Source organism: Glycine max, chromosome 7 (genome assembly GCF_000004515.6).
Source record: "Glycine max cultivar Williams 82 chromosome 7, Glycine_max_v4.0, whole genome shotgun sequence".
NCBI lineage: Eukaryota > Viridiplantae > Streptophyta > Magnoliopsida > Fabales > Fabaceae > Glycine > Glycine max.
Window position 1 is genome coordinate 15,946,962 of NC_038243.2, and position 23,634 is coordinate 15,970,595.

The 23,634-nt window shown below is 30.2% G+C and overlaps 2 protein-coding genes across 3 annotated transcripts; both read left to right on the forward strand.

The window, feature by feature from the left end:
• Positions 1 to 464: 464 nt before the first annotated feature.
• On the forward strand, positions 465 to 6,014 carry LOC100803880 (tropinone reductase homolog). Of its 2 annotated transcripts, XM_041017041.1 has the most exons (8): positions 465 to 773; positions 976 to 1,161; positions 1,275 to 1,386; positions 2,826 to 2,943; positions 3,040 to 3,247; positions 4,288 to 4,504; positions 4,816 to 4,928; positions 5,566 to 6,014. In XM_041017041.1, the coding sequence occupies exons 4-8, from the start codon at positions 2,852 to 2,854 to the stop codon at positions 5,731 to 5,733; spliced, it is 798 nt and encodes a 265-aa protein (XP_040872975.1). In that variant the 5' UTR covers positions 465 to 773; positions 976 to 1,161; positions 1,275 to 1,386; positions 2,826 to 2,851; the 3' UTR covers positions 5,734 to 6,014. The 2 variants fall into 2 exon arrangements, with proteins under 2 accessions (XP_040872975.1, XP_040872976.1); XM_041017042.1 differs by lacking the exons at positions 465 to 773; positions 976 to 1,161; positions 1,275 to 1,386 and adding an exon at positions 2,560 to 2,755.
• A 4,281-nt stretch (positions 6,015 to 10,295) lies between these two features.
• On the forward strand, positions 10,296 to 14,579 carry LOC100817405 (tropinone reductase homolog At5g06060). Its single transcript, XM_006583537.3, has 5 exons — positions 10,296 to 10,755; positions 10,866 to 11,073; positions 11,808 to 12,024; positions 12,132 to 12,244; positions 14,134 to 14,579. The coding sequence occupies exons 1-5, from the start codon at positions 10,667 to 10,669 to the stop codon at positions 14,392 to 14,394; spliced, it is 888 nt and encodes a 295-aa protein (XP_006583600.1). The 5' UTR covers positions 10,296 to 10,666; the 3' UTR covers positions 14,395 to 14,579.
• The last annotated feature ends 9,055 nt before the right edge of the window (positions 14,580 to 23,634 follow it).

Below are 23,634 nucleotides of genomic sequence, written 5' to 3' on the forward strand. Positions count from 1 at the left end.
GGATTTGTTTTAAAGAAATTGAGAAAATGAGTGTATTTACTTAACACATAACAAACATAGAGCAACTTAAAGACAATTTGTGTTTTTTTTTTTCTTCTTCAGGAAACTACTTTACGGGATGCAAAATTTCTAATACTTTACTTCTAGAATGTGCTTTCCAAAATGTTAAATTTTTTATATTTTTGGAAAATGCTTTTCAAAATGTGTTAAATTTTTAAGATTCTGAAAAAGAATATTTTTGAAAAAATAAATAAAAGAAGGGCATATTAATAAAGTTGACGGGTGTAAATAACAATTATCTCCTACTAACACAACCACACAGACCTCCCTAGCATGCATGGATTGCATTAGCCCAATGATTAAACTAACATGTGATTTAATAATAATAAAAAAAAAGAAAATTCAGTGGGACAAAGGATGATCAAACAAAAATAAAATATACAAAGAGCACAAGAATTTGGACCAGGAAATGATGAATCCATTACGGAACATCCACTAGTATCAACTTAATGCAGGGCCATCCAAGTAGAAGGATGCGAGCTTAATGCGTTCTTCCTCCGGCGTTGCCATCAAAACGAGAAACGTCTAGCTTTACCGGAGAATGTTGGACGGGGTGAGATGTGGTGTTGGTGGGATGATTGAGGTGGTCCAGAATGGAGTCAACTTTGCAGGCAAGTTCAGAATGGTGGTCAGACCAATTGATAAAAGCAGGGACCTAGCCCAGGTGATGGCCTTGTTTCCAGGATAAAGTACCTCCTATGGAACTGAATTTGGTAAATTCTACTTAACTTTTTCATTGCAAGCAACCTTATTAATACACCACTGATAACAGAATTCCTAACAACCTCTGATAATATGATGACAGAAATATAACAACAGTATTCTAACAATCATTTCTTTTAGCTAGAATATGTAAATTGGTTGTGGTGTGTAAATTGGTTGCGTTTGTCTTGCACTAAGTTGCTTGTTCCTCAGGTCTCGTAGTCGTTCAGGTATTGGGGTTGTGCCACGTTCCTCTTGGGCCTACTTGTGTGGGCTTCGTGCATATTACTAACATATACCCACTTCTAAAAGAATCTGGATATGAGAGCATAGTATTTAATTCGTCCATTGCAGCTGTAAAGGCTTTTCCCGTTTTATCTGCTTATTCAGCCTCTAAAGGTATATATACTTTTCTTCATATCTCAGTATCTCATCGTTGTAAGTCTAACTTATTGAATTTGAATGAAATGGCTCGCAAAAAATATTTCTTCTAAATTTATAATTTTATTCAGGAGCCATGGGTCAATTCACCAAGAATGTAGCATTGGAGTGGGCAAACGATAACATAGTGCAAATGCTATAGCACCACGAGGGGTTGTGACTACACTCTTGGGGTCTTACATCGTAAGTTTATCCACATTTATTCCTGTGAATATTTTTCTTAGTTAACTGTGTGTCCTGCCAATATTGATTGGCAATGAGGGCATCGATAATATTTAAGATATGAAATGGATTATGATAAGTAGAAAAGAAGATGCACATGAGTACCCCCGTCCCCAAGTTAAAATTTATGGCTTAGTTGTCTTTTTTACTTCTAATTTATTTTAATGAATTTTATTTCTAACAAATTTTATCTTCTGTTGTTAATTTTGTGACGTATTAAAATAATTGTATTCTTTAGTTTCTACTTTTTACTTTTTTTACGAATTTTATCCCACTTCTCATAATTATTGACTATTTTCCTTAGTTATTTCTTTTTGCTTATATAGAGGGCTATAAATAAATATAATTTCCAGCAATTTATATACTGATATATTTCTTCCTTAATAAATCTCAATAGTTTAAATTTCATATTTAATGGAACACCAATAGTGTAAAATATTACTTGTGAAACTTTGTGTAACATGTGAAAATGGGCTCAGCAGTGCATTCTGTAATTGAACACATACATAGCAGCTGCTATTGTTGCAGAATTCTGGAGGCGATGAGGTTATAACTATTTTGTCTAAAGTGCCTGTGGGTCGTATCAGAGAGCCCAAAGAGATATCAACATCAGTTACTGGACAAATTATATGTGTAGACGGTGGTTACACATGTTAAATTGCAATTAATGATTTGACAATTAAGAATGAGTCACTTCGTTGAATGAACTCTGTTGTTCATTCTCCAACATTCACGTTTCCTATAACGTTTAATTTTAGCTAGGAAAATAATATCAATAGCTAATAATACATAGTTAATTAGCTTTAAAAGAACTACAAAATTTATTGGTAGCTAAAATTCCTAACAAATATTAAGAATTATGGTGATGCAAGTAGGCACTCTACACCAAAATATTATGACACAAAAGGAACCATCTCTTTAACTTTATTTATTTTAAGGGGAGAAATTGGTTGTACATAACCGATTTCTCACTATAACTTTGTTTAAAGAAAAAAATAATTAAGAGAGAAGGAAAATCGGGTAAGGGAGCACCAAATTTTCAAAGTGCATGAGTGGCATTTTATGTTAGTTGGGTAAATAATTTAGGAGATAGGTTATCTGGATATTTTTTTGGTATGCTAAAGTAAAAAAAAAAAGAAGTCTTTACTCAGTAATATATTAAGTGCTTGTAATAGAACAGTATTAATTAATCCAATAAATGAGTCTTTACTTCAAGCTGACAAGTGTCACGTACAATTGAAATTGGTACTGCCAGCCTTTCTGTACGTATTTGGCGATAAGATTAAGAGACTTTAGAACCACAAATCCTCCAAGAACAATTATACGAGAGGTAGTATTCTACCTCTTCACATCCATATCACAGAAAACTATTTTGGTTTAATTTGCCTTTCCTTTTCAAGGGAGCTCATTGAAGAGACAAAAAACAATGGCTGAAACAAAGTTGAGCATGATGAAGGACAAAAGATGGTCACTCCGTGGAATGACTGCTCTCGTCACAGGAGCCACCCGAGGCATAGGGTTGGTTTGTCACTTAGCCTTGTCTCTGATTATTTGCTGCATATATGGCTTAATTTGTTTTCACTCACTTGCTTATTTTTTTCATTTTTGAATTAGGCATGCCATTGTTGAAGAATTGGCAGACTTTGGAGCAACTGTTCATATATGTGCACGTAATCAAGATGATATTGATAAGTGTTTAGAAGAGTGGAAAAACGAGGGACTTAATGTGACTGGCTCAGTATGTGATTTACAATGTTCTGACCAACGTATAAGATTAATGGAAGTTGTTGGCTCCATCTTTCACGGAAAGCTCAACATACTAGTAAGATTCAACCACTTATTCTGTTTATCCTCTTGTTAATGAAAAGTTACACAAATATAAGATTGACATAACACCAGGTGAAAGTGATAATAATTTATATTTGGGTTAATTAAGTTTTAAGTTTTTAATTTTTTTAAATTCAGTTTTAAGTTTCTGAATAAAAATTGACTAACCAAGTTTGCTAAACACTTTAAAAATCAGTTTTTGTCTGTGAATGAAACCTCGTTAAATAAATAAAAAATAATAGGATTTAAATTTTTATTTAGGACTAGAAATCAAATTTTTTAAAAATTTAAGAACCTTAACCCCTTAAACTTTTATTAAGGGACTAGAAACATTAATGAAAAAAATTAAAAGACCTTGATTAGATAAAATTTTGTTTAAGAAATAAAAATCAAAATTTAAAAAAAAAATAGAGATTAAAAATTTAGTTAATCCTTTATATTTTTTTACTAAAATACTCTTATTTCTTTATGCTTTTAATTATATATTTGATTTGATTTCTTATTTTTAAAAGATTCAATTTAAACCTATATATATATATATTTATAAGGAATTGAATTTGTAGCTAATACATAGTAACAGGTTCCAAAAATTCCCATGTCAATTGAAAGAATGGAATGATTAGGATTTTATTCATCATCAATGATAAGGTTGACAATTGAAATTATTTATACGTGATTCATTTTTATTATTTTTTCCATAAATTATTTTTTTATTATATACATTGATTTTTTACCACACTTATCGCATAAATATTAATTGGGATCACGTGATAGTCTAAAATTACGTAATAATTTCTTGGAATTTGCAGGCAATATTGCTCTCATGTTTTTTTCTTTTTTACAAAATAAAATATCTGCAGGCAATATATATATATAATATACATATACAATTACAAATTGTCCTGCAATTTGAAATGGACTGTAAAAGTTTATCAATATGAATATGGTCTATAGCATAAAATTTCTAGATCCTTACCGACAACTACACTGATCGATCAATCCTACTAATTTAATAATTAAGTGGTTCTCTTTTAGGTGAACAATGCTGGAAGATGTATAGCAAAGACAATATTGGATTCCACTGCGGAAGATATATCAACCACTATGGGCACCAATTTTGAGTCAGCTTATCATTTGTGTCAACTTGCACACCCACTTCTAAGAGAATCTGGGTACGGGAGCGTAGTATTTATTTCTTCCACTGCAGGTTTAAGGGGTTTTCCCTTTTTTTCTGCTTATGCAGCCTCTAAAGGTGTGTTTCATTATAATCATTTCCCATAATTGTGATGTGAATTTAGCCCGCTGCATTTGGAGAAATTGTTTAGTAGCTTCAACCATCTTTTGTCTATGATTCTGATCCATTTCTATTTTTATATGATATATATTTAAGTTTTTAATTAATTTATAGTAAAATAATTAATAATATTTAATTATATGTCATGTAAAGATTGATGGAAATTATGCATTGGGTTATGATTCAAAATCACCTAAAATTTCTTGTGCACAATGATTGATTCAGATAATTTTTTTAAGAAAAGATAAATCTATTTTGAATATACACAGGAGCCATGAATCAATTCACCAAAAACTTAGCATTTGAATGGGCAAAGGATAATATCCGTGGAAATGCTGTCGCATCTGGACCTGTTATGACTGTCCTTATGGAGGGTGTCATGGTATATATGCATTTATTTATTTAAGTTTATCAATGGGTAGATATGCAAGATTGATTTACATATGGCAAAATATTTTCATTATTTTTCCTTATTCTACTATGATAATCACTTGTCTTACGAAGCTAATTAAATATAATAATTTGGCCTGCCGTGCTTCCATATACGATCACTTTAGTTTGAAGAGAAATAATATAATTATTTCAATTAAATACTTTTTATGACAATTGTCATTATCTGTATTTAATGTTTCTTATACTTATTTGTTGCATGTCTTTTTCTTCTTATATTTTTGGTTATAAGTGTTAAGATGACTCTTGTTGATTAAGAATATATACTTCTTATATATAAAACTTGAGCAATCTTCCTTTCTTGAGCCGGTTTTCTTATAGTGATAGTTAAACTCAATCTATTTTTTACATGGTATTAGAGTTTACCATCTTAATGATAAATCACCCGTAGATGTTTAATAATCTCGCAAATTTTTTATGCATTAACATGGTGCAAAGATGGGCTTAAAGATGCATTTTACAATTTAACATAAATCATTAATTATTCTGTTTTATGCTTACCCAAAAAAAGAATTATTTTGTTGTATTTATTTATCTGCTTATATATCCAAAATGATTTGCTCTTACAGAATTCTTCAGAAGTGAGCGACGTTGTGAATGCAGCAACGTCTCAATCACTTGTTGGTCGCATGGGAGAAGCTAAACAGATATCAGCATTAGTTGCTTTTCTTTGCCTTCCGGTTGCATCATACATCACTGGACAAGTTATATGTGTTGATGGGGGTCTCACAACTTAATTAGTATTCTGTTAATTACTATCATTTGGCTGCTGAATTAAATTCTAATGTATGCAGTTGGTGTTTCCTCCAACCCATTCATGCTTTGTATATCATTGGCTGGGTTTAATTATTTCTTGTTTTTAAGCATATCCATGTGCCTTTTGTTCTGTCTCGTGTAGTGTATTTCTTTTGTCCCAAATCATTGAACAAGGATTAACAATTATTACTTACCTTCTCCCTCGTTACCCCATGTTATCTTAATTTGTTGTTAATAAATGAAACCTCGTACGTTGTACCTCGTTTGTAGTAATCTTTGTAGTAATTATTTTCTCCCTCATTGCCCCATGTTAATTAATCATAAACGTGTTATATTATTTTCATTTATATAAAGGCATTTTTTTTAAAATATCATTTTTCTGAATATATTTTTATTTTTATTACAAATATACTTATATTAAATATAGTAATAATTATTTATCTGTAAGGAAGAATCAAATTACACTAAAAGTAAGAAATTTATTTTTCATTTTCATTATTTATTTTCTTAAAATCTAATTATTATAATGTATGACTAATCTTAATTATTAGATTTTAATAAAATAAATGATGAAGATGAGAAATAATTTTTTTTAAATTACTTTTGGCACAACTTGATCTCTCCTCATTGTTTATATATAACTTAATAGTAAATAAGATATTTTAGTAAATTTGTCTACTCTATGTATACTTAGATTATTTCTTTTCCATTAAACTTTTGAATTTAATGAGAAAAATATATTGGTAGTCTACATTTAAAATCATCAATAATATATAGTAAATTTTAGGTAAAATTATTATATAAAATCAAGTTTATTTATACCAAGCCATATGTTTAGAAAAAAAATAGATTCAATTTCAATAAAAATGCAATGTTTTATTTTTAAGATGAATATAAATTTTGTTAATAGAACGGCCATGTCCATTGTCCAACCCGAACATACCAACAACCAGCAAAAGAAATCAAGAATAGTAGAATCTCTACCATAAAAAAAAAAAATAGTAGAATCTCATGAATGTACAGCAATTAGCACAGTAGAAAAGATGCTTAGAAAAACGTTAACAACACATAAAATCTGTATTTAAACGCCGGCTGCATGGGTAAAATATGTTTTTTCTCTAAAATTTGAAAAGTTTAATTTAGTTCCTCTAAAAAAAATTGTCTATTTTATATTCCTTTAATTTTGAACTACACTACTTTGGATATTCCAAGTCTTATCTAAACCATTTTCTCTTTTTAATAAAGCACTATCTAAATCATTTGGAGGACCAAAATGATGTATTCCAAATTTCAAAGGATCAAAATCAAACAATTTTTTTAAAGAAAACTATAACCAAACAAAAACATATTTTATCGTATAATTTTTTACTAAACATTAAAACTCTAACTATTTGGTGGATTCAATACTAAATGGGTCAGGTAAAATTTTCTACATAAATAAGATGGGCCAAATTTTACTAACCTAACGTGTCTCCAAACCTCGGATTGGTCCATGGACTTTGATTCATCTTAACGGCTCTACATATCTATGGAGTTGGTTATTTATTGATGGCCAAATCTAAATAAATCTAAAAATTGTCCTTGTCACGTGTTGGTTGAACAGTACACGGACTATTTTTTTTTTTTATAAAAAAAAGTGTTGTCTAAACAGACTTACACCTAGTTACTGTGGAAAAAAGAAGGGAATTGTTACTCTCATCCCTACTTTTCCTATTTACACCCCACCTGGTATAAAAATATGATTTCGATAATACCCTTTTCATGGAAACATAAATCAGTTTACAAAATACACAATAGAATTATGTTTCCTTTATGTAAGAGGGTGAAAAAAAAATACAAACAAAAACAAATTTTCATTGTGTATTTTGTCAATGAAATAATATTTTTGTTGAGCAATTTTTGTGTTTCATCTTACGCAATGAAAACATGTTTCTATTATGTATTTTTTATGATTTTTTTAGTTGATTATCAACATAAGTTACTTTTTTAAGTAATCAAATTAATTTTAGTGTAAATTATCTTTTTAAAAATTGAAATTAAATTAATTAAGATAAATTTAATTTTTTTAAATAGTAGTTAGTATCATATAGATTATCTTTTTTTATTTAAAATTGAATTAATCAGATAAAATTTATCATTTACAAAACTAATCAAATTAATTATTATATGAATTAAGTAATCGAATTAATTATGATTTTAATTTGTATCAAAATTAATTTGATTACAATTAAAATGGGTAACTTGTCATCATTATTTTTAAGTTGAATAAACAAATTTAATTTATGTCTAATAATTCTATTACTGTTAAAATGAATAATGTGTTTCCTCGTTAAGATAATTTGTATCATAATTAATTAAAAAATAATTAAAACAACTGTAAAAAAATTAACTTATATCCACAATTAATTACAATTTTAAAAAAATAACAAAACACAAACATATTTCGGTTTGCTAAAATGAGGTGCTAAAAAACACAATAAAAATTTATTTTCGTTATATAAAGTATACAGTGTTATATAAAAGATGCAATGGAACATATTTCTATTGTATATTTTTTGTACTTCCTCTTACACAACAAACATATGTTTCTATTGTTTACTTATAGAATGCAAGCAGAAATTTATTTTCATCAAAAGGATTTTATTATTTGGGAATAATTTTTTTCTAAAGCACGTGAGTGGTGTGAATAGTAAAAGTGGAGAAAAGAGGAGCAATTCCAAAAAAAGGACAAGGCAGAGGTCACATAACTATGCCAGAATTTAAAGTAATTGCGTCAATTTACATCTAGTTGGCACTTGACAAAGATGATATATAAATATTATTAGTTATTAATTAAGTCGATCAATTAGGATTTTGATGGATTTTGTAATGATGATGCCGTGCAAGCTGCCCCCCACAGACATAAAAAAGCCAAAATTGGGTGAACTCACCCACTTTCCTTTTTAGCTTCTTTCAAAAGTCGTAAATCTACTCTGTAGGAATCGCTGGAGTGATTTACAAGGTGAAAAGACGAGGAACTCTTAGCTAATTTGACAACATTTTAGAAAGCTCACTACTTTGGTAATTTTAAAAGGAGACGAGCACATCTAGAGACTCACATTTATTAATTCTTGTAAGAGACCGTATGTATTTCTTTATTCGAAAGAATTATTTTCCAGTTTGATAAGAGTATAAAGTTTTTTTTCTCGAGTATTTAATGTTTTTATTAGAAAGAATTATGTTCTAATTGGAAAAGAATATAAAGTTTTTTTTCCAAAGTATTTAAAGTTGTTAATATTTAAATTTGATATTATAGATTAAATTAAAACAATCTCATTCCAATTAATTCATCAAATTCACCCATTCGGTGGTAAACTCACATTTATTATATGTGTTTTTTTTGTATTTTGAATTTAGTTATCAGCACCGCGTTTAATAAATATGATTCAATATAATATATGATACGGTTTCATTAACAAAACCACTTTTTTAAGAAAATTCAAACAAATATTGAACTGATTTTTTTTTTATATATATTTATTTATAGGAATGGAAGATAAGTATCAAAGGATTTTTTGTAACAACTTAGGCATCCTACTCAATTAATTGAGTTATATCTGCTTGATAAATATTTAACTAAATGGTGACACAAAATTGTGAATGACAATATAGATAGATTCTTATAATACCCGTTCTTATACCCGCGTTTCAAAAAAATATTCATACCAGGGTCTCATATCCACTCAAGTAATAACTTCAATCCTCATCCTTGTATCTACCGACTATTTATATATTCATACTTGTACTGTATTTTACTGCAAGTTTATAAATAAAAATATATATCAGTTAAAAAGATAGCTATAAGTAAATTGAAAAATCACTCTTAAATTATCTAAACATAACATTAAAAACATCCACACATAATATTAAAAACAAATAAATATAGCATGATTCTTCCAAACTTTAAATCATAAATAAATAAGTTTAAGTTAATGTTTTAATGACTTAATAAAAATTATAATTAAACTCAAATATCATGTGATACAATGCTCTCTAATACTTATTAACAAAGTCATAAATTTATATATAAAAATAAATAATAATTCAATATTTTTAAATAGAGTGAAACAAATATAATATAATATATGTTAAATCTAATATCATCCTTCTACATAAAATAATATTCTGGCATAAAACCAAAATGATATTTAAAAGTATATGAATAATATTGATCTCAACATAAAACTTTTAACATAAAATTTACAAACTAAAACCATGATTCTATTTTACTTTCTCAACATGAAAATACTTACATAAAATAAAATCAATAAGACATATCTTTAGTTTAGTAATTTCAATTACAACATCTGGATTGAGCATCAACTGTAACTTTAAAATATCAATTGAATTAGAAAAATATAATTAATTTTTTTTTACAGAAAAGTGTATAATATAAGTTAATTACTTAACTAATATATTTTAATTACATTAATTAATATATATATATATATATATATATATATATATATATATATGTATGGGATGTGTGCGACGGAATGGATACTATAATATCGGTACCCGCATCCGTCCTTGCAAAAATTTACGGATAAATATCCCATCCCAATACACATTTTCTGTTTGTGGATATCATCGTGGGTGTCCATAAAATTTGGATCCATTTTGTCATCCCTTGTTTAGAATCTCTAATTCCAATAAATCTTTTCTTCAAGCATCGTACAATTCTAGCTGGCACTGCCAGTCTTACCGCACTGTGTTTGATGATGATAATATATATTAAGGAAGTTTATTATTTAGAACCACAACAAAGCCTTCATAAATTACAAGTATAAAGAGGTAGTCTTACTCCTGCTCAGATCCATATTACATTGTTCTGCCTTTCCTTTGCAACTAGTTCATTGAAGAGCAACAAAAATAATGGCTGAAACAAAGTTGAGCTTTAAGGACAAAAGATGGTCACTCCATGGGATGACTGCTCTAGTCACAGGAGCTACCCGAGGCATAGGGTTGGTTTGTCTTAACTTTTACGTTAATCTTATCTCTAATTATTGGTGCATGGTTTAATTTGCTTTCACTCACTAGCTACTTCTTTAATTATTTCCTCATTTTGAATTAGGCATGCCATTGTTGAAGAATTGGCAGAATTTGGGGCAGCTGTTCATATTTGTGCACGGAACCAAGATGATATTGATAAATGTTTGGAAGAGTGGAAAGGCAAGGGACTTACTGTGACGGGTTCAGTATGTGATTTACAATGTTCTGACCAACGCAAAAGATTAATGGAAATTCTTTCCTCCATCTTCCACGGAAAGCTCAATATTTTAGTAAGATTCAACCACATTTTTTCTTTTCTTTTCTTTTCAAAGACAAGTTTAGGTAAATAAAAAATAAACAATATATATGATATGGTATAATTAATAGATAATTTTATCTTTTAAACACATGATTAAATATTCAATTCTTAGGTCTCTATGTAAAAAAAAATGGTGAAAGAAATTAGGCTCTTAAGATAAAAATAGTCAGGGATACATGAAGCCAATAAAAAGTAAAAGAAAAATTACTCAAATAGAATATTGACATATCACCAGGTCACTTTGAAGGTGATAAATAAAATGATCTTTGTGATCATAAATAATAATATATACATAGACATCTATTTATTTTAAATATTTTGTCAATATTTTTCATTTTTTTATATCTTTCTTCTATCATATTATAAATTTTATCATATTTATATTTTATTTTATCATATTTATATTTTTCTGTTTCTCAGAGAATGTTGAATAATATTGGGTGTCCATCAAATCACATTTTTCTTGTGACGATGCTTGTAAATTCTACTAGTTTATAGCTAGCCATATTAATTTATAATGATTGAGGGATTGATTTAGCTAGCTATTACACGGTGCACGGTACAATACTAGATATCGTTTTATACATACTCCCATGTCTAAATTGTTAGCCTCCATATGTGATTCTTTTTATTTTTCTGATTTGTATTTTTAGGCATTCTCGATCGTACTCGAATTAATTTAATAATTAAGAGGTTGTCTTTCAGGTGAACAATGCTGCGACAACTATAACAAAGAAAATAATAGATTACACTGCAGAAGATATATCAACCATAATGGGTACTAATTTTGAGTCCGTTTATCATTTGACTCAACTTGCACACCCGCTTCTAAAAGAATCTGGACAAGGAAGCATAGTATCTATTTCGTCCATTGCAGGTTTAAAAGCCCTTCCCGTTTTCTCTGTTTATGCAGCTTCCAAAGGTATTTTTCATTTTCTTCATATCCCATACCTGTGATTAATTTGAATCGAGCTTGCAATTGATGCATTTGAAAGAATGACTTATAGAGATATAAATAATTTTACCCAGGAGCCATGAATCAATTCACCAAAAACTTAGCATTGGAATGGGCAAAGGATAATATTCGTGCAAATGCTGTGGCACCTGGACCTGTTATGACAAAACTTTTGGACTCTATCATGGTATATATGCATTTTTATCATTTATAGTATAAGTTTATATCAATGGGTATGCATATCAAGATTGATTTGCAAAATGCAGTTTGGCTCGATCGGTCCTTTTAACTTTGGTCCTGTTCAATTGTTTCTCGTTGCTTATATTGTTTTTCTAATGTTGAAATTTTATAACGTGTTTTAATTAGGATTAATTATGATTTTGGTCCCAAATTTTTTTTTAGATTTTTACTTTTAGTCTTTTAATAAAAGTTTAATCAATCTTAGTTCTTAAACTTTTATTCCAATAAATTTTTATTTCTTGTCATTAAATAACATCATTAAATGATGATGTGATAATAATTTTATAGATGATTTATTATCTGCTCATAATTAAAAAATTATAAAAAATTATTTTGCTGAAATGAAAAATATAATATTTAATGACTAAAAATTGTAATAAAAAAAAATTCCTTTCATGATTTTCTCCCTTCTCCATCCATTAATGCAAGCTCGATTTCAAAATCAAACTTAGACCCAAGATCAAAATTATCTTTAAGGTATGGTCAAAATCAAAAGAAAAAAATAAATAAATTAAAATAAAAAATAAATTACACCTAGACCTATGCATGAGAACTAAGAAAATTGGTCTAAACACATGTAAGAAAGGACCCCATGCATAGAAGAGTACTGTCAGGTACTCATAATTATTCTTGTGAACCATATTAAATGCCTTCTGCAAAAATCCTTCATCTCCCTGCACATTACCAATGCTCAACTTAAATAATAATAAAAAAAAAATACTACACTATCAATCATCACACAATCTAAATTTTGCATTTGCATCAACTCCACACATAACTACAAAAAGCAAAGGACATATGTAAACATAGTGAACTTCAAATTCTTGAGGCTTCTAATCCCAAAAAACCATTATATTCTTTTTATAAAGAAATTATAATTATATGACAGAGAGAGAATAAAAAGAAAAGGACTACCTCGGTGACGATAATGGATCCAGAGAATTGGGATGGAGGCATGGGGTTCATTTTCAATCACCAAAAATTGTGTATTATTAATTTCAGGATAAAATTACATTCACGTTGTCATTAATTTAACGAAGTTATTTGACAGCAATGACTAAAAATATTAATGGAGTAAAAGTTTAGAGATTAAGATGGATCAAAATTTTGTTAAAGGACCAAAAGTGAAAACCTAAAAAAGTTTTGAATAAAAAATATAATTAACTCTTTTAATTAATTGTGTTGGCCTTGAATTATTTCTTGGTTACAGCTTTGAAATATCATTGAATGTTTCTAAATGGAGTTAGCTAGAAGTACTTTTAATTAATTTTTATTTTGCTAATTGTTATCAATAATTTAATATTAAAATATTAATTTATTTTATCAATTTGATAGGGAAAAAAGTATGTAAAAAAGGAAAACATATAATACAATATAGATCTAAATATAGATATATAGATTCTTAGAAGATACAGAGAGAAAGGGATTAAAATTATTTTCTACTAAGTATAGGCCCATGGGCAATTTATTTTTTTTAGATACACATGAGGATTAATATTCTAATATTTTATCTAAACTCCATTGATGGTTATCCTAAACTCTTAGTCTAACTTGGTTAAACAAAAGCACAAATTATTGTAAACTCTTAGTATTTGTTTTCACTTCTCACATGTAAATAAATAAATAAAAACTTTTACTAGTTGATAATAAGGATTTGACTTTAATTTGTTCGTTCTTAGTTTCCAGCTTAGTTGTGTTTGTTTGCCATTCATAAAGAAAAAAGTGAAAATATATGGCCTTGTGAGGCTTAAGGGTGCACTTTTTAATTTAACACAACTAATTATCATGTCATCATCTGCTTATAGTATTCATAGTGCATGATTGCTCTTCTAACAGAATTCTTCTGGAGGGGATGAGTCTGTGGATGGAATAGTGTCTCAAACACTTGTTGGTCGCATGGGAGAAGCTAAAGAGATATCAGCATTAGTTGCTTTTCTTTGCCTTCCAGCTGTGGGGGTTTCACAACTTAGTTTGCTGCTATTCATTTGGCTGCTGAATAAAATTCTAGTGTTCTTTCTCTACCGTTTGAGTTTCTTCCGACCGAATCATGCTTGGTATATCGTTGGTTGGATTTGTCAACTGTTTTTAAACATTTAGCCATGTGTTTTTATTTAGTCCCGTTGTAAGTGTGTCTTTCTGCCAAACTATTCAACAAGGCAGAATAATTGTTAATAACCTTCTCCCTTAGGTTATCCTTTTGTGGTGTTAAAAATGAAACATCACTTCATCGTACGTTTGTGGTAATCCTTCTCCTCAATATTGAATATATATTTAATTAGTTAGATTGTGTATGTAGGACTCAATATACATGGATATTGTTATAACCTATTTATATGACTCTCTTTGATAAATTGATTATATTTGTACAAAACTCTTCGAAGAATTTTAATTTGTGTAACTGTGCAAATTCTAAAAAAATTACTTGAATAAATCTTTCTATGGATTAAAACATTCAGGACATATTTAGTACAATATCATCTTACTGGGTATTTGCTAAAAAAAGATATATAATTAATTTCATTGGTCCTTGTATTTTTATTGAAAGGTTTGAAAATGAATTTTTTATAATTGTTTTTTATATAGAAAACATAAATATAATTGAAATTCCTAAAGGACTTCCAAAATTTATATATAATTTACTAAGGGGCCTAAGTCAATTGGTTGAATAAAATATATATAAGTATTATAAATCTTTTAATAACGTGTTTAATTCTTACAGATAAAAAAATTATATATAACTTAAAGAAAGAGTTTGAGATTAAGAATGTAGCTAGGAAGGACCAAGATGTGTTTGAGATTATAAATTGAATATTTAAATAATGAATTTTTTTTACATCAAGAGACTTATAAAATAAAGGTGTTTAAAAGTTTGAAATAGACAAATCACATATGTGATGCACTCCAATGGTTAAAAGATCTTTAAATGTGGATAAAAGCGATTTTAGACCTCAAAAAAAGATGAAGAACTACTTAATCTTCAATGATCACATCTTTATGCTGTAGATGTGTCTTAAAATATCGTATCATTGTATCATAGGAGTACTACACAACAATTTTTTTTTGGTACATTTAAAACAAATTATTTAAATCCATAATATTTAAACAATTATTATTCCTAAAAACACTACTAAAAAATAATTTTTTATAATTTCTTTTTTTTACGATGATTTCCAAAAAACCGTCTTAATATATGAAACGATGACATTTTTGTATAACCAAATACATACGACGATGATTTTTTAAAAATTGTATTCAAAGATAATTTTAAGAAAACCTTAGGGTCATTCTCGCGCATGAGCCTTATGCTTATTGTGATGCTCAGTCCTCAAGTGTTCAAAGACGGTTCACATTCACTACTTCTCCTTCCACAGGACCTTCTTCTTCACTCTGTTATTGTCTTCCTTCTCCTTCACTGTCACCTCACTTTCTCCCTTCCTCCTCGTCGTTTAGGTTACACTCCATTAAAGCCTTCTATCAAAACAACCCTGCATTTCACACCCCCTCTCCTCCAAACCCTAACCTCGTTCATCACTGCCACTGCCTTCTTCTTCATGTGCTTCCACCACACAACCCCTCGTTCTTCGCCTCGCACCAAAACACGTGGCTGGCGGATGAGAAGCTCCTCCGACACCAGATTGACACCACGACGGAGGAGATTGTGCGCTTGCATGGCCACATAGTGGAGCTCGATGACGGAGGAAAAACATTTTTGGGAACAGTAATGGCTTTGATTTAGAATTTATGGCCTCTGCTTCTAAGCTCTGGGCTGAGAAAGCCTCGCTTTGGCAGGTTTGTATGAATGTGCTTCACTTCTATCTGTTTCTTTGTATGATTTAATTGTATTTTGGTTTAAATTGCAAATATTTAACTTTGACCCTGTATCAAATGGAACCCTGTAGTGTATTCTTTGTTATCCCTTGGAGCAACCGATTGATAATTGTTCATGTCTTTTTGCTATGAAAAACTGTATTGTTGAATGATTGAATCAAAAGAATGGAGGGTTTTCTATGATGTATTGCTTTATCTTGACTTTTTTGGTTTGCTGTTTTTCTGAACTTTAAATATGGCAATATATATCTGTTAACTTAATTATTGATAATGGAAGGTTATTGATAATGATCGGGGAGTCATTGGAGCAGGAGATGAATCACATGAATTTTTAGATATGGTAGCCTCTGGAGCAGTGCTAGGGACCTGATGGACAGGAGTGGGCAGTGTAGATGCAATTGCCTTTGATGTTTTGATGATGATCATGATGATATGATGCAATTTATGCAAATGGGCTTTTCAAGATTAAATTCAAGACAATACTTCAAGATTAAATTCAAGACAATACTTCAAGATTAACAAGCCACAACATCAAGATGATCACTAGAATATTAGGAAGGGAATTCTTGATTGAATTAGCAAAAGGTTTGGCCAAGTAATTTAAGTTAAAAAGAGTTTTACAAAGGTTTTACTCTCTGGTAATCGATTACCAGAGGATTAATCGATTACCAGTGACCAAATATATTTTATAACAGCTACTAAAATTTGAATTCGAAATTTTAGACTGTGTAATCGATTACACAACTTTGGTAATCGATTACCAGCAGTTAGTAAACGTTTTAATTCAAATTTTAAAAGCTGTAATCGATTACACAATTACTGTAATCGATTACCAGACAGGATTTTCAGAAAAATAATTTTAAGAGTCACAACTTTTCAAAGGCTTTATTCATGACCACCAATGGTCTATATATATGTGACTTAAACACGAAATTGCTTAGAGATTTTCAGAACAACAAGTGTTTATCCTCTCAAAGAGCAAATTCATTTTATCCTCTTAAGAATTCCTTGACCAATTCAATTGCAATTCATTAAGGAATTATTTGAGTGCTCAATCTGTAAAATCCATCTCTTTCTAGAGAGATTTATTCTTCTTCTTCTTCTCATTCTCTAAGGGATTAAGAGACCGTGAGTCTCTTGTTGTAAAGGAATTCTAAACACAAAGGAAGGATTGTCCTTGTGTGTTTAGAACTTGTAAAAGGAATTTACAAGATAGTGGAACTCTCAAGAGGGTTGCTTGGGGACTAGACGTAGGCACAAGGGTGTGGCCGAACCAGTATAAAACTGAGTTTGCATTCTCTCTTCCCTTAATCTCCTTTATTTATTATTGCTTTATATTCATATTCAAATTGTTTTATTTGAATTAATATTTAAGAAGATTATCATTAAGGGAATTCATAACTTAAATAAAAAGTGAAATAGATTTCTAATTAGGGGAAGTAGTTTGGAATATCTTAATTCAACCCCCCCTTCTTAAGATATTTGAGGCCACTTGTCTAATAGGCAGAGACTACTTGACCAAGCAGCTGGAAAAGATTCACTACAAAAAGCTGCACCTAGGGCAGTGCATGAACATCTTGCACTAAGAAGAATGGATTGTTACTGGTGCATAATTGTACATGCTCTGGCCAATGGTTGTGGAGCTCCAGGAATAAGTTTGCCAAAGTATCCTGAGTTGACTAGCCACCCAAGTTTTGTGATGGGAGACTGATCATAACCGGTGAGGAAAAATTTAGCTTTGGATCCTAATTGTACATGCTCTTGCTTGAGAAGAGATGCAGTCTACTTTAATTTACACTCCCTAACTAATCGGGATTTCATAGTGTCCTGTGCATTGCTAGCAGAGATATTTACAATAGTTAATTGTTTTGTGTTTGAACTTTTTTCCTTTGGTTATTTTTATCAAAATTATATTTATATTTGAAAATTTTGGACTAGTAGACAAAGTTTCATAACTCCATAGAGTAAGAGGGTTTGACTAGAATTTTGCTTATGAATATCATACTTAGTAAACCATATTAAAAAATACTATACCTTTGTTTTATTAACCAAATGCCACATCTTCTTCCTAGCATGTGTGTAGGTTCTGCTAATATCACATTTATGCATAATTTTAAAAGTACAAGTTCAATGAATAGTATATTCTTGTGTAGGGTGAAATAAATTTTCAAGAACTACTGATAAAGCAAGAAGTTCTTCAAAAGGAAATTGTCCATTGTACCACTGACTTATTGATAAAAGAAAAACAATCTGAAGCAGATGTGGTCCCTATAGCCTTTGCTCCCTTGTGCCTTTGTAACCTCAACCCTCAGTTTTATGACAATTCATGCCCTAAAGCTCAGCAAATTGCCAATTCCATTCTTACTTTGTATTTTGTAATTCAACCCGGATATGCAACTCAAATTCTCAGGCTTCATTTTCGTGATTGTTTTGTCACGGTCTCTCCCTATGACTTGCCAAGAAAATTAGTGGTTTATTGCACAACAACATCTCATTATTAACATTGTAATATCATAAATAATTATATGATGTTAGTACTTAGTCTTATTGGTAACATAGTTGTATTATCATGTGACCGATGTTAATACTTAGTACCTAAGAAGCACAGATGTGGCACTTCAGCAGCGTGTCCTACACTGGACACGACTCTGGTGCGATGCGGTGTTAGGTGCTTTCACCGTCACCGTACACGGTTGGACAGCCGAACATGCACGATCATGCGTGGCCCAACAAGTGGACGCAGACACCTCAGTTATTTTTATTATTTATTAAAAAATTTTAAAAAAATGCTTACCAAATACGAACCGTTCTCATTCTCATGCACCTTCATCTTCTCCTTGTCGTTTCCCATAAGCAAACCAAACGCCTCCCTTGCTACACGTCGTCACCTCCGTTTCCCCACGCAGGTAGGCCCTTGTTTGAGTTGTTTCTTTTTTCTAATTTGCTCAGCTGCTCCCTATTTCTCTCTTTTTCTTTTGTGGAGAATGGAGATAAAAAGTATTGCTTTCTAGTATTGCTTTTGGTATATTGCTCCCTCGTATGCGCTTCCCTTTCTAGAATCTAGTATCGCTTTTGGTATATTGCTTTTTGAAAAAAATATACCACAAGTTATTGCTCCCTCGTATGCGCTGCCCTTTCTAGTATTGCTTTTTGTATATTTCTTTTTGAAAAAAATATACCACAAGTATTGCTTTTTGTATATTGCTCCCTGTTTCTCTTTTTTTCTTCGGATATATTGTTTTTTGTTTGTTTTTTGTATTCGACTACGCTGCCCTTTCTTGTTTTTCACTTCTGGTATATTTTTTTAAAATTGTTGTAGGGATGAGTGCTTCAAGTCCTAGTCAATCTAAAGAACAAGATGATGATACCAAACCTTTATGGACCTATGTTACAAAGATAAAAAGTGTAGGTGGTGGTGGAAATTATAAGATAAAATGCAATATTTGTGATTTTATCTTTAATGGGTCTTACACTGGAGTGAGGGCACACTTGTTGAAGATGATTGGAAAGGGAGTTAGAGTTTGTCAAAAGGTAGCAATTGCCAAACTTATAGATTTGAAGAAGATAGATAATGAGGCTAGATTAAGGGTGGAGAAGTCAAAAACAAAATTTGTGTCATTGCCTCCGGTTTCTACTCAACACCAAATGGATACAAACACTCTTGGTGTTGATCCAAAAAAGAGAAAGACATCAAACGTAGAAAGTGCCTTTAATTTTCAAGCTAGAAAGACACTTGATCATGAAATTGCTAGGATGTTTTACTCTTCGGGGCTGCCTTTTCATTTAACAAGAAATCCTCATTATAGGAAGGCGTTTACCTATGCTACTAACAATCATATCAGTGGTTACCAACCTCCAGGTTATAATAAATTAAGGACAACATTACTTCAAAATGAGAGGAGACATGTGGAGAACTTGTTACAACCAATTAAAAATGCATGGAGCTAGAAGGGTGTGAGCATTGTTAGTGATGGATGGAGTGACCCACAAAGAAGATCTCTTATTAATTTCATGGTTGTCACGAAGAGTGGACATATATTTTTAAAGGCCATCGATTGTTAAAATGAGATAAAAGACAATGATTTCATTGCCAAACATATGAGGGAGGTAATTATGGAGGTTGGGCACTCAAATGTTGTGCAAATAGTGACGGATAATGCAGCCGTTTGTAAAACAGCAGGTTTAATAATTGAGGCTGAGTTTCCTTCTATCTATTGGACTCCATGTGTTGTCCATACATTAAATATTTCTTTGAAGAACATATGTGCAGCCAAGAATACAGAAAAAAAAAAAAAACAATGTTGTTTATGAAGAATGTTCTTGGATCACCCAAATTGCGGAGGATGCAATGTTTGTGAAAAACTTTGTCATGAGTCACTCTATGAGACTATCAATTTTCAATTCATTGAAATTGATATTCATTGCTCCAACAAGATTTTCCTCCACTATTGTAATGCTCAAGAGATTCAAGCAATTGAAGAAAGGACTCTAAGAGATGGTCATTAGTGACCAATGGTCTTCTTACAAGGAAGATGATGTTGCAAAGGCTAAATTTGTGAAAGATACTTTGTTGGATGATAAATGGTGGGATAAGGTTGATTACATTCTTTCTTTCACTAGCCCTATGTATGATGATCTTAGAAGAACTGATACGAAAGCTTCATCTCTCCATCTAGTATATGAGATGTGGGATTCAATGATTGAAAAGGTGAAGAATGCCATATATCAATATGAGAGAAAGGAGGAGAGTGAAGGATCAACCTTTTATGAAGTAGTGCACTCCATATTAATTGATCGTTGGACTAAGAGTAGCACTCATCTCCATTGTTTAGCTCATTCCTTAAATCCAAGGTAATTAACTCTATACTTTTTTACTTACATTTTTTTAGAATATAAATTTTAATCATGTATATATTTCTTTTTAATTATAGATATTATAGTCATGAATGGCTAAGTGAAGATTCTAATTGAGTTCCTCCACATCAAGACATGGAACTCACTCCTGAAAGAGTAAAATGCTTCAAGAGGTTCTTTCTTGATGTGGATGTAAGAAGGAAAGTGAATATTGAGTTTGCCAACTTCTCGGATGGAAGAGAAGGTTTTGATGATCTTGATTCTTTAAATGATAGAGGTCAAATGGATCCAAAAGCTTAATGACTAGTTCATGGCGTTAATGCTCCAATACTTCAAAAGGTTGCCCTTAAGCTACTTGTGCAACCTTGTTCATCTTCATGTTGTGAAAGGAATTGGAGTACATATTCATTTATCCATTATTTAAAGAGAAATAAAATGGCACCACATAGAGCTGAAGATTTAGTATTTGTTCATAGCAACCTACGACTTCTCTCAAGGAATACTCCACAATATCATCAAGAGGAAACTAAAATGTGGGATGTAGCTGGAGATGATTTTGGATCACTTGATGATTGTGGTATTCTTGAAATTGCTAGTTTGTCTTTAAATGAACCAGAGTTAGAGGGTATCTTTTTCAATGATGATTGCTAGTTTGTGGAATTCTTAAAGACTTGAAGTTGCTAATTCATCATCTTGCTTTATAATTTTTTTTTGTAAAGAAACGAAGCGTACAAATTGTATAATGAGGTCTCTTAGTATTTTTTGTGAAACTCATTATCATAGGAAAAGTTCTTTTGAGATGATGATGAATATCTAAATCTTGATTTTCAATTTAGATCTTTTATGCATATTGCTCGTATTTAATTTTATGTAATTTTATTTTATTTAATTATATATATATAGTTGTGTCCATGTCCTATATTTTGGACATTACAGGTGTCCACATGTCCGTGTTGTGTTAGTGTCTGTGCTTCATAGCTTAGTACTTAGTCTTATTGATAAACATATAATAGTTAATTATGTTATATCTAGTTCTTTATTCAAATGCTTAATTCCAAGTTGATGTTGAAGGGTTGTGATGGTTTGCTGTTGTTAGATAGCAATGAAAGCATGGTCAGTGAGAAGGAATCAAATCCCAATCGTGATTCTTAAACATACTCCTTTATTATTGGCTAAATTATTTTTTATTTCACCTCATTTAATGAATCTCTCTTTTTTTATAGTTTTAAATTGATTTTAATGAATAATAAAATGTGTTAAAAAAATGAATTACTATCACTCTTGTATAAACATAAGGAGTTTTAGTATGTCCAATATTTTTCAATTCATTTTCAGTAAAATAAAATTGAAAATAGTGTAAAAAAATATGCTCCAAATTGAAGGTTAAAAAGTCATTTTCAACATTTTGAAAGGATATGAAAACAAGAAGAATGAAAAATTTTTCTCATGCCAAATGAATTCTATATTTTTCAATAAATAACAGAAGGAGACAAACGTAATGAAATAAACATGAGTGGATATGGTTATAATATAATGGTTGGATGGGAAGATAATCTTCCAAACATATGTTGTGAAGTCATACTATTTAAATATTATTTCTAAAAAAATTATTATGATAAAGTGCTTCATATAAAATACTCTTAATTAACAATTTTAAAATTTTAACTATCACCCAACAATTGAATTTATGTAAAACTTATCGATATTAATATTGGATTTTTGACAAGCATACCAACTCCTAAAGTAGTATTTGATAAATAACAAGTTTTTACTTAGTTAATATTATAAGTTTTTACTATCTAAACTAACAAATAAACAATGATGATTTGAACTTAGCATTTAACAATAAAAGGCTAAACAAACAAAGCTATAAATTATGATATTTTTGGGATTTTTTGTTAAACGCACAATAAAACGATATAAATTTTAGATGATAAAGGTTTTCAGGGTTAGATTTATCCGAATCAAACTCTCTTTATGTTAAAACATGGTATTCAACTTGTAATTCAACATTAATATTAGTCATAGTTCAAAATCGATATTTGTAAAGACTTGTCACATTAAATTTTTCAAGATATACATTTACCAAACAATGCACAATTACTTAAATGAATACACAAACACACACACACACACACACACACACACACACACACACACATATATTAACTTGATAGATATCGTTCACAGAATGGAAAGTAAATTAATTCATACATATAATTAAATCTGTGATTTACATCCTTAATTCGGAAAGAATTATAGAACCAGCTATGGAGGAGTTGATTAACAAAACATAACTCTCTCCCAAAATAATTCCAACGTCATCATGTTGACTTAGCGGCTCCACAAAAGAATCTCACTTCACGTACTCTATTGTTGTTCATCTGCTCCCACGAACGAAGGTTCACGATCATCACAGGTACCAACCACATGATACAAAAATTACAAGGGTGAGTTTATTATAAAAAAAATCAAGACAAAACTCAAATAACCATGATTAGTAAGAAAACATTAACAAATACCATAATCATACATAAACATCCATTAGTCCAACATACACTCAACAAGTAGTCACCAGCCTTCCACAATTCCAATCAATCATGCTCAGCATGATGCATGCGTCTGATCTCAACTCTCAAATGCAATGTGGTACCA